Raw genomic sequence first — 12,100 nt, 5'->3', positions numbered from 1 at the left:
GTGTGTGTGAGTATGCGTGTAGCTTAGTGAATGAAGCAGAAGTTAGAGTTAGGCTGGTGTATCTAAAAATAATATCTGAAGGCTTCTGTAGATTTAAACTGAACCATGATTAACACATATAATGGATCTGACATCCTGCTATGTTCTGTAGTCCAGTTTGAGTTGGAACCTGCCTTCATGTTCCCCCCCCAGCGCTCCTCCAGGAAGGTCTGTTCAGGGTCAGTGGCAGCTCCCGCAGTGTGGAGCTGCTCAAGCAGCGCCTGGAGCGCGGCCAGGACGTGGACTTCCTGTCGGAGGTGGAGCCTTGTACGGTGGCCAGCGTGGTCAAACAGTACCTGAGGGAGCTGCCAGGAGGTGTGCTGGGCAGAGAGCTGCAGGACCATGTAATGCAGCGGCACCAGGGTGAGGAACTGAGCGTGTGTGTGGGAGGATGTACCTCATTTACATGACATTTACATGTAGTCATTTAGCAGACTCTCTTATCCAGAGCGACTTACAGTAAGTACAGGGACATTCCCCTGAGGCAAGTAGGGTGAAGTGCCTTGCCCAAGGACACAACGTCATTTGGCACGGCCGGGAATCAAATCAGCGACCTTCTGATTACTAGCCCGATAATCAGAAGGATTAATCAGATAGTAATCAGATCTGATTACTAGCCTGATTCTCTAACCGCTCAGCCACCTGACTCATTTATGATGGACTGAATATTTAGACACTTGAAAATGTGTGTGGTGTGTGTGGTGTGTGGTGTGTGGTGTGTGGTGTGTGGTGTGTGGTGTGCGTGTGCGTGTGTGGGAGGAGCATAAGGATCTGCCCTTCAGTTTAATCACTATCATTATGAGACCGTGACGACCATATGACTCTAACACAATCACTATCATCATACTCATTACACCTCAATCTCCTTAATAACCCCCTTATATCTGGACCTCCATCTAGGAGGCTATAAATAAAGCTTGTTTACTTCAGTTTGAAACAGTTTCCCAGGCCAGCTGTCCTGTGTGATGAGTCATGTGACTCCTGTATCTTCCTGTCGCTCAGTGCTGCAGCAGAGGGCCAGCCTCGCTGAGTCGCTGAGTGTGTGTGTGTGCAGCATGCTGGGTGTGTGTGTGTGTGTGCAGCATGCTGGGTGTGTATGTGTGTGTGCACAGCATGCTGGGTGTGTGTGTGTGTGTGTGCAGCATGCTGGGTGTGTATGTGTGTGTGTGCAGCATGCTGGGTGTGTGTGTGCAGCATGCTGGGTGTGTATGTGTGTGTGTGCAGCATGCTGGGTGTGTGTGTGTGTGTGTGCAGCATGTTGGGTGTGTGTGTGTGTGTGCAGCATGCTGGGTGTGTATGTGTGTGTGTGCAGCATGCTGGGTGTGTGTGTGGGTGTGTGTGTGTGCAGCATGCTGGGTGTGTATATGTGTGTGTGCAGCATGCTGGGTGTGTGTGTGTGTGTGCAGCATGCTGGGTGTGTGTGTGTGTGTGTGTGCAGCATGCTGGGTGTGTGTGTGTGTGTGTGTGTGCAGCATGCTGGGTGTGTGTGTGTGTGTGTGTGCAGCATGCTGGGTGTGTGGCAGAGATGGGAAGTTACCAAGTACAAATACTTTGTTACTCTACTTAAGCAAAACATTTTAGTATCAGTACTTTACTACACAATTTATTGACAACTTTTTACTTTCACTCCTAATTTTTTAAAATGATTATCTGTACTTTCTACTTCTTACATTTTCGAGCCAGGCTCTGGTGTGTATGGTTACACACATCTCTCTGTGTCTCTTTGTGTACAAACATGGTGGTGTGTGTGTTAATGGGTGGAGTGACCTGGATGGAATATCAGAGTTCAGAGTCCACACAGTGTGTGTTCTAAGAGTCCATGCCAGGTACCCTGCTGTCTGCTTCCATTACACACTGTTACCTTAAACCTGGTCCTGCTACCTTAACCCTGGCCCTGCTACCTTAACCCTGGTCCTGCTACTTTAACCCTGGTCCTGCTACTTTAACCCTGGTCCTGTTACCTTAACCCTGGTCCTGCTACCTTAACCCTGGTCCTGTTACCTTAACCCTGGTCCTGCTACCTTAACCCTGGTCCTGTTACCTTAACCCTGGTCCTGCTACCTTAACCCTGATCCTGCTACCTTAACCCTGGTCCTGCTACCTTAACCCTGGTCCTGTTACCTTAACCCTGGTCCTGTTACCTTAACCCTGGTCCTGCTACCTTAACCCTGGTCCTGTTACATTAACCCTGGTCCTGCTACCTTAACCCTGGTCCTGCTACTTTAACCCTGGTCCTGTTACCTTAACCCTGGTCCTGCTACCATAACCCTGGTCCTGCTACCTTAACCCTGATCCTGCTACCTTAACCCTGGTCCTGCTACCTTAACCCTGGTCCTGTTACCTTAACCCTGGTCCTTTTACCTTAACCCTGGTCCTTTTACCTTAACCCTGGTCCTGCTACCTTAACCCTGGTCCTGTTACCTTAACCCTGGTCCTGTTACCTTAACCCTGGTCCTGCTACCTTAACCCTGGCCCTGCTACCTTAACCCTGGTCCTTTTACCTTAACCCTGGTCCTGCTACCTTAACCCTGGTCCTGCTACCTTAACCCTGGTCCTGTTACCTTAACCCTGGTCCTGTTACCTTAACCCTGGTCCTGCTACCTCAACCCTGGTCCTGCTACCTTAAACCTGGTCCTGCTATCTTAACCCTGGTCCTTTTACCTTAACCCTGGTCCTGCTACCTTAACCCTGGTCCTGCTACCTTAACCCTGGTCCTGCTACCTTAACCCTGGTCCTGCTACCTTAACCCTGGTCCTGCTACCTTAACCCTGGCCCTGCTACCTTAACCCTGGTCCTTTTACCTTAACCCTGGTCCTGCTACCTTAACCCTGGTCCTGCTACCTGAACCCTGGTCCTGTTACCTTAACCCTGGTCCTGTTACCTTAACCCTGGTCCTGCTACCTTAAACCTGGTCCTGCTACCTTAACCCTGGCCCTGCTACCTTAACCCTGGTCCTTTTACCTTAACCCTGGTCCTGCTACCTTAACCCTGGTCCTGCTACCTTAACCCTGGCCCTGCTACCTTAACCCTGGTCCTTTTACCTTAACCCTGGTCCTGCTACCTTAACCCTGGTCCTGCTACCTGAACCCTGGTCCTGTTACCTTAACCCTGGTCCTGTTACCTTAACCCTGGTCCTGTTACCTTAACCCTGGTCCTGCTACCTTAAACCTGGTCCTGCTATCTTAACCCTGGTCCTGTTACCTTAACCTTGGTCCTCTCTCTCTCTCTCTCTCTCTCTCTCTCTCTCTCTCTCTCTCTCTCTCTCTCTCTCTCTCTCTCTCTCTATCTCTCTATCTCTCTCTCTCTCTCTCTCTCTCTCTCTCTCTCTCTCTCTCTCTCTCTATCTCTCCCTCTCCAGCTCTCTCCTTTTCTCCCTCCCACTCTCACCCTCCCTTCCTCTCTCTCTCTCTCTCTCTCTCTCTCTCTCTCTCTCTCTCTCTCTCTCTCTCTCTCTCCCTCCCTCTCTCTCTCCCCTCTCTCTCTGTATATCTCCAGACTCTGTGCGTCTTATCTGTGTGTGTTTAGTGTTTTCACCTGGCCTGCTTTTGCCCCCCCCTCCCCCCGCCTGCATGTGACTGTTGTTCACGTGGCAGTTTTCTGCTGATGAATGCTGATTTGAGCATGTCTATGTAAGGACTTCGATATCAGAGGAATCGGTTTTGTGGTCATTCTGTTTCCGTTGGCGCATTTTCAGCCAAGGTCCTCGGGCATTCAACCCAAGATGGTATCGCTCTCGAACTTGGTTAGAGTACTCAGCCAAGCTAGATGTATGTTTCTGCTTCCCCTGTCGACAATTTGGAGCCAGAAATGATAAAGACATCACCTTCACAAGACAAGGTTTTACCAATTGGAAAACGCCAATGTTTATTTTACATAAAGCATAAAAAGCTATTCTGCGCTCAAATGAAGGGCAAAAAATGTTGCTCTCGCGCTGCGCGCTCGCATTAAGTGTGGAAGTCCCTATCTAGCAACACATCAGACCCAGAATACGTCCTAGGTTTGGGCTAATCCCCGAATGTTTACAGTCTGGCTCCGCATCTGATTAACACTTGGATCGATAAGCAGTCTCAAAAATGGTATCCTGTTACACACATCTCTCTGTGTCTCTCGGTGTGTACAAACATTGATACCAAAAATGGTATCAATATAAAAAATAATACGATCCCCTTCTATAATCATGATACCACCCAAAAATGTTCACTGCACCCCCAGTCAAAGCAGGCTGCATCCGGGCCTGGATGGAAGGCAGTTTCAATAAAGATGGGAAAGCAAATGTTTGTGCTTCAAGGAGGAAAACCGGTATATACCGGTGTTATGAGGCGATGTCGGTCGTTAAAGAGTACAATCTCCGTCTGCATTTTGACACAAACCACAGAGATATTAATGCCAAATTTATCCTCCAAGAAAAATTGCAGATTGTCCGAGAATTAAAAGGCGGACTGCAATTGCAGCAGAATAGACCCTATGTTCACAAAAGCTACAGCTAAAAGGGATGTTTTTACATCTCCTGTATGTGTGTGTGGGAGGGGAAAGAATGTGTTTGTGTGACAGGGAAATGATTATTATGTGACACTCTCTCTCTCTCTCTCTCTCTCTCTCTCTCTCTCATACACACACACACACACGTCAGCTACCCTGTTGTGTGTGTGTTTTTGACCACTGACCAAATAACAAGATGCTTGTCCGTTTATGACAGAGTTGTTTTTGTGTGTGTGCATGCCTGGTGTGTGTGTGTGCCTGCCTGGTGTGTGTGTGTGTGTGTGTGTGTGTGCGTGCCTGGTGTGTGTGTGTGTGCCTGCCTGGTGTGTGTGTGTGTGTGCCTGGTGTGTGTGTGTGTGCGTGCCTGGTGTGTGTGTGTGTGTGTGTGTGCGTGCCTGGTGTGTGTGTGTGTGTGTGTGTGCGTGCAGAGTGTGCAGAGGAGCTCTCCTGTTCGGACCTGAGCGATCTCCTGCACCGGCTCCCAGACCTTCGTCTCCTGCAGTACCTCCTTCTCTTCCTCACCCAGGTGGAGAGCCAGCACGCGCACAACCGCATGACCGCCAACAACCTGGCAACCGTGTTCGGACCCAGCGTCTTCCAGTGAGTTGAGGAGGGGGGCGATGGGTTGCCAGGTTTGGGCTGATGTGAGGGTGGTGGGAGGGGCTGGAGATGAATGGGTTGCCAGGTTTTGGCTGATGTGAGGGTGGTGGGAGGGGTTGGAGATTAATCGGTTGCCAGGTTTGGAAGATGACAGTTTGGCAGGGCTACAGCAGGAGGTTCTACACCGTCAGTATGCCAGACGTAATGACATGGATACTGCCATGTGGAGAACCATTTTATTAAACAATGCGCTTTCCCTTTAAAAAAGGCTTAAAATAGCGCCAGGGGATATGACATCAAGATGAATGCCTTCTCACAATGTCAACTGGTATCATGCAAACAGTATTAACCTTCAACTATTTAAAGAGTATCTCTTTTCCCGTCTTCAATCAATGGAATGTTTCCTTAGGTGTTCACATATCCTTGACGGACCCTGTTGCATCCCTAAGGTGTGTGTGTGCCCTGTCTGTAGGTATGCCTTCATAGCCCCCCCTTCCCCTCTCCTCCCCTTTCCTCTCTTCCCCTCTCCTTTCTTCCCCTCTCCTCCCCTCTCCTTTCTTCCCCTCTCCTCTATTCCCCTCTCCTCTCCTCTCTTCCCCTCCCCTCTCCTTTCTTCCCCTCTCCTCTATTCCCCTCTCCTCTCTTCCCCTCTCCTCTCCTCTCTTCCCCTCTCCTCTCCTCTATTCCCCTCTCCTCTCTTCCCCTCTCCTCCCCTCTCTTCCCCTCCCCTCTCCTCTCCTCTCTTCCCCTCTACTCCTCTCTTCCCCTCTCCTCTCTTCCCCTCTCCTCTCTTCCCCTCTCCTCTCTTCCCCTCTCCTCTCTTCCCCTCTCCTCTCCTCCCCTCTCCTCTCCTCCCCTCTCCTCTCTTCCCCTCTCCTCTCCTTTCTTACCCTCTCCTCCCCTTTCTTCCCCTCTCCTCTCCTCTATTCTCCTCTCCTCTCTTCCCCTCTCCTGTCCTCCCATCTCCTCTCCTCTCACATATGTATGTGTCTGTGTCTCTCACTCGCTCTGTCCCTCCGTTTATCTCTCTCTTGCACGTATCACCCATTTCTTACTCTACCTGTCATCTTTATTTCTCATTCCCTCTCGTCCCCTCCCTCCCTTCGTCTTTCCCTCTCCCCCTGTACTTCTCTCCACCTAAGGTGGCGCAGTGGCTCAGGCAGATGTAGCATCTTAGCATAGCATTAGCTATGTAGCTTGGTGGGCCAGGGTATTAGCATAGCATTAGCTATGTAGCTTGGTGGGCCAGGGTATTAGCATAGCATAACCTCCTTCACCACAGATATAAACATCACCACAGGAATCCTGAGAGCGCTCGTAAATGTGTCAGCTTCACTAGTCGGGTCGTCTTCAACATGAAACGGCAACTGTTTGAAGACTTACAGCCCTGAACCAGCTTCTCTGACTGACGCTTGTTATGACAGGAGATTGAGTCAGTTATTCATTTGAAGTACTCATGACAAATAAACAAATAAATAAACAAAACTCTACCTCTCACATAAAAAGTCATGTGATTTTGTGCCACTGAAGAAAGCAAATGAAAGTTTTATATGGCGGCAAAATGTCCAACCTTGTTCAGTAAACGTTCATTAGAGCTCACCAGTCTCTCGGTGCCCCCCTCACCCTCTCTCCCCCTCCCCCTCTCTCCCTCTCATCCTCACCCTCTCTCCCCCTCTCTCCCCATCTCTCTCTCCCCCTCTCTCTCTCCCCCCCTCTCTCCCCCTCTCTCTCTCCCCCCTCCCTCTCTCCCCCCCTCTCTCTCTCCCCCTCTCTCTCTCCCCCCCTCCCTCTCTCCCCCTCCCTCTCTCCCCCTCTCTCTCTCCCCCTCTCTCTCTCCCCCCCTCTCTCTCCCCCTCTCTCTCTCCCCCTCTCTCTCTCCCCCTCTCTCCCCATCTCTCCCCCCCTCTCTCTCTCCCACCCTCTCTCCCCCCCTCCCTCTCTCCCCCTCACTCCCCCCTCCCTCTCTCCCCCAGAGTAATGGCCATTTTCTGGCAGGTGCTCATCTCCCTCTGACCCTCTCATCCCCGTCCCCCTCACACACACACACACTACCCCCCTCACACACACACACACACACTACCCCCCTCACACACACACACACACACTACCCCCCTCACACACACACACTACCCCCCTCACACACACACACACTACCCCCCTCACACACACACACACACACACTACCCCCCTCACACACACACACTACCCCCCTCACACACACACACACACACACTACCCCCCTCACACACACACACTACCCCCCTCACACACACACACACTACCCCCCTCACACACACACACACACACACACACACACACACTACCCCCTCACACACACACACTACCCCCCTCACACACACTACCTCCCCTCACACACACACACTACCTCCCCTCACACACACACACTACCTCCCCTCACACACACACACTACCCCCCTCACACACACACACTACCCCCCTCACACACACACACTACCCCCCCTCACACACACACACTACCCCCCCTCACACACACACACTACCCCCCCTCACTCACACACACTACCCCCCCCTCATACACACACACTACCCCCCCTCACACACACACACTACCCCCCAGTCATACACACACACTACCCCCCCTCATTCACACACACTACCCCCCCCCTCATACACACACACTACCCCCCTCACACATACACCCTGTCCCAGCATGGCTGCTCCCTCTAATAATAAATGGAGATTCCGTGCGAAGACCGTCCAGGCTGTGCAGCGGAGGGTTCCTATTGGCCCAACGCAACAGGAAGTCATCATCACCTTCCAGGGTTCTGGAACTCAGATATTGTACAGTGTGTTCTTTCCACAGCAGGTGGAGTGTGTGTGTGTGGTTTTACATGAAACGCACACACGCCCTCCCACACACCCACACACACACACGCTCCCCCACACACACAGCTGCTGGGTGGAAGAACTCTGTGACTCCGTCTCCTAGTGTACCAGAGGACAGCTGTACTCAGCTGACAGCTGTACTCAGCTGACCCGCTCTGACGAGGAAGTTTGTCCCTCAGAGACTCCGTAGGGAGGAAGAAGATGACGCACCCTGCTGTAATAAGACGTGGTTAAAAACCTCCCCCTCTCTCTCCCTCTTCTCCACCTCTCTACTCAGTGTCTCTCTCCCTCTTCTCCACCTCTCTACTCAGTGTCTCTCTCCCTCTTCTCCACCTCTCTACTCAGTGTCTCTCTCCCTCTTCTCCTCTCTACTCAGTGTGTCTCCTGGCCTGGATGGGATCAGGGACCAGATCATCTGCAACCAGATCATGACCAAGCTCATCCAGAACTACAGCGCCGTCTTTCCCCACCAGCACACACACTCAGACAGAAACACACACTCAGACAGAAACACACACTCAGACAGAAACACACACACAGACAGAAACACACACTCAGACAGAAACACACACACAGACAGAAACACACACTCAGACAGAAACACACACTCAGACAGAAACACACACTCAGACAGAAACACACACACAGACAGAAACACACACACAGACAGAAACACACACACAGACAGAAACACACACTCAGACAGAAACACACACTCAGACAGAAACACACACGCAGACAGAAACACACGCGCAGACAGAAACACACACACAGACAGAAACACACACACAGACAGAAACACACACACAGACAGAAACACACAAACGACCCAAAACACGCACACAGACAGTAAAACACACATGCACCTGAACACGGATGCACCCCAGCAAATGCTCCCAGACACGCCCCTGGCGCCGCCCCTGACCCCGCCCCTGGCCCCGCCCCTGGCCCCGCCCACAGACGCTGATGAGGAGACAGGAGGCGACATGGCCGTCCGCTCTGCTGTGATTGTGGTCAGAGTACGTAGCAGCTTCACATCTTTAGCTCTTTAGAGGGACCTGTGATGTCACTAGCAGGACCTGTCCAATAGGAGCCGTAGGTCTGCGTGTCACTTCCTGTTTGCTGCCCTGCTGCTTCCTCCCATGCCTCGCATTGATTGGTTGATCGGTTCCTGCTGCTGAGACAGGAAGGGCTTTGATCGCGGGTGATATTTTTAGTCTGGCGAAGAAAATATTTGATCTCTTCATGAAAGTTACGTAAATACAGAGAAATATAAAGATAGAGAAAAAATAACCACACTCAAGGGAGGATTATATCTCACCTTTCACGTTTGACACTAAACGTCCCTCAAAAGCAGTTTGTGAGAAGCACCCTCCACGTGGGACGCACCCACATGTCCCTGTGAGGACGACCACAACATTGTTGTTGTCTCAATAGGGTTAGGGTTAGGCTCGAGACCTTTGCCCCCCGCAGTCTGACCTCTGTCAGGGCTGTGTGTTGACCAGTGGGACAACAGCTGACCTTTGACCTTGAGGTGTTGTTGTGAACCACATCAGACAGGTGCCAGGTGGGGTCTGTGAGACCCAGCTGGTCGCCTCAGTCAGGCTGCAGGGTCTGGAAGCTTCTACACCCAGCAGGGTCTGTCCAGAGAGCATTGACAGATTTTATGTGGGTGTGTGTGCGTCACCTTGTGGGTGTGTGTGCGTCACCTTCACACACCCCGCTAAGGAATACTTCCAACTCCAGCAGCCAGGCTAAAGAAGAGTAAAAAAAACTTCCTGAAGTAAAACATGGCTTCTTGTCACTGCCATGAACAACACTTCATACTTCACTCTGGATAAGAGCGTCTGCTAAATGACCAAAAAAATGACTAAATGTTCACACAGTAGCACTTGAGCTCTCAGAGTGTAAATTGTTGCATACCCTGTGTTACACACACACACACACACACATACCCTGTGTTACACACACACACACACACAAACACGGTCCCCCTGTATCTGTTTCTGACATGGTTCTGGCGAACGCTAATTCAGACTTCATGTCTGTCTCTGTCATGAAACACAAACAGGACCAGCTAAAGCCGTATGTCTGTCAGCACTGCAGCTACACAAGAAATGTCTCCCTAAAGCTCCACAGCTCGGCTGTTGGAGTAGAATGGTTCATCCCCCCTGACGGCTGGGAAACATTAGCAGGACCCCAGCAGCACAAGGCTGGAGATCTGCCTGCTATCTGGGTTTCTCGTCAGCAGGCTGCTAGATAACAGGTGTGTTTCTACCCTGTAGAGGGCCTCTCCACTCAGGGACAAGCGCTTCCTGCAGTTTTGTCAATCCTTTTTTTTTTCTCCTCAATACAATTTTTGTTGTTCGGAAGGAGAATGTTTATTGCGACGAAACAAAACATTCCATTCTCACGGCAACAGCAACATTAGAATTAGTGTTGTTGACAACATTGCTAAGCCTGTGAACCTTTGTAGTATCTGCACAATGTTGTTAAGAGTGACAATCTTATGCAAGTGGCTGCTTTTCTGAGAAAACTCAAACAGGTAGGTTTCTTATTCCAAGAACTTTCAAAGAAATATGTCAACACTTCTGAAGCAATAAGTCAAATGGGCAGGTTCAAATCCAGGCAGAAGGGAGAGGGGGTAAATCTCTAACCAGGTTAACCACTTCAGCCTCTTTAGCTCGGTTAGTCGTTGTGATTGTGTGGTTTTCTCATTTGGTCACTGAGTTTTCCGGTGTGTAAAACCAGTTCAGTACTTGTCAAGAGGACAATGCATCCTTTTTGGCCTATTTTCAGCCATGCAACTGTTTATCATAAACACACTGCCGATCATTATGTTCGCTTGTGAGTTGTCAGTTATGAGTTACAGTTGACATGGAAGTCACATTAATAAGTTACACTTTTACATTGTGTTAATTTTGCTGACACTTTTATCCAAAGTGACAAAAACTGCAGGAAGAAAGTGCTGCTAAACCATGTGAACTCACCCATGACCCTTGACCTATAAACATCAAAATCCATACCTGACCACCACCTCACTGTTCAGTACCTGGGGGTTAAATAACTTGTGCTAGTGTCTGTGTAGAGAACACCATTAGCCTCTTTTCAGTCCCCATTTAGTCATTAACGGAATCCAATTTATTCCGGAACCCAACTGGGCCGTTTCCATTGACGACCTGGGCGTCACAAAACCCATAATAGTGTTCATTCATTGGCTGTGTAGTGGGATGGATATATCCTCCTGAGGTGTGTGAGCCAGAAGCACCCAGCAGCTCCACATCCAACCAGCAGCTCAGCTCCAACCTGGACGTCTCCAGAGCTCTGGGGTCCGCTTTCTTTTCACTTCACCCCTCCACACACACACTCACACGGCCGACACACACACGACTGTGTGCTTTTAACTGGTCTATCTGTGATGTCAGAGGTGGCCCTCTCTGTAAAGATGGCTTCTCAGAGATGAGGAAGGGGACCCACTGTGACCTGGCTGTCCTTAGGGTCAGGTGTTTTGTTTACACGACCGACTCTGGACGCGTACACCCTCTGGAGTTCAGGAAGGTAGGAAGAGGGTTCTGTTGTTTCTTTGTGGACCAGCTGTGCACCTCCCTGGTGTGGGCCTTTTCTCACCCTCCTCTCTGCTTAGCACGTGTTTTCTTTACCTGAGCAAAGGTTGCAGCTGATGGTTTGATTGCTGTGTGTGTGTGTGAGAGTGAGTGAGTGGACATACAATATACGTATGACAGTGCAGGAATGGAAGGAATATTTTTGCCTTGTGCCCGTCACACACTCACACATAAACACACACAGACTCAAGTTCCAGGTGTAAGTGTCTCACCTGCCCCCCCCCCCCCCCCCCCCCCCCCCCCAGGTGAGGAGAAGGAGCAGTGAAACAGACCAGCAAGCCTCGCTGCCCCACCCCAGTCGCTCTACCGGTCTACCCCAGGTGAGGCCCCTCCGCCTGGCCCCTCGGGGCCCCCGGGCTCCCCAGGCTGCTCCAGAGGCCCCTGCAGGTCACCAGGCCCCCTCTGACGCGCGCCTCCTCCAGACCATGGAGGCTCTCTGCAGGTCAGTGTGTCTTCATACGAAACAAACTCAGTGAGACGTGTCAATGTCC

At 50.8% G+C, this 12,100-nt stretch overlaps 1 protein-coding gene across 1 annotated transcript in view; it reads left to right on the top strand.

Moving 5' to 3' along the window:
* The window catches only part of LOC134033390 (rho GTPase-activating protein gacF-like), a 19,189-nt gene extending 7,089 nt beyond the window's left edge, over positions 1–12,100 (top strand). The window contains exons 3-6 of the mRNA XM_062477523.1: positions 193–402; positions 4,947–5,118; positions 8,363–9,005; positions 11,855–12,100. Of these exons, the coding sequence (XP_062333507.1) occupies positions 193–402; positions 4,947–5,118; positions 8,363–9,005; positions 11,855–12,085 (1,256 nt within the window). The 3' untranslated portion in view covers positions 12,086–12,100. The remainder of the gene's footprint in view (positions 1–192; positions 403–4,946; positions 5,119–8,362; positions 9,006–11,854) is intronic.

Source organism: Osmerus eperlanus, chromosome 14 (genome assembly GCF_963692335.1).
Source record: "Osmerus eperlanus chromosome 14, fOsmEpe2.1, whole genome shotgun sequence".
In the NCBI taxonomy this organism is placed as follows: Eukaryota; Metazoa; Chordata; class Actinopteri; order Osmeriformes; family Osmeridae; genus Osmerus; species Osmerus eperlanus.
This window is presented reverse-complemented; position numbering and strand designations above follow the sequence as displayed.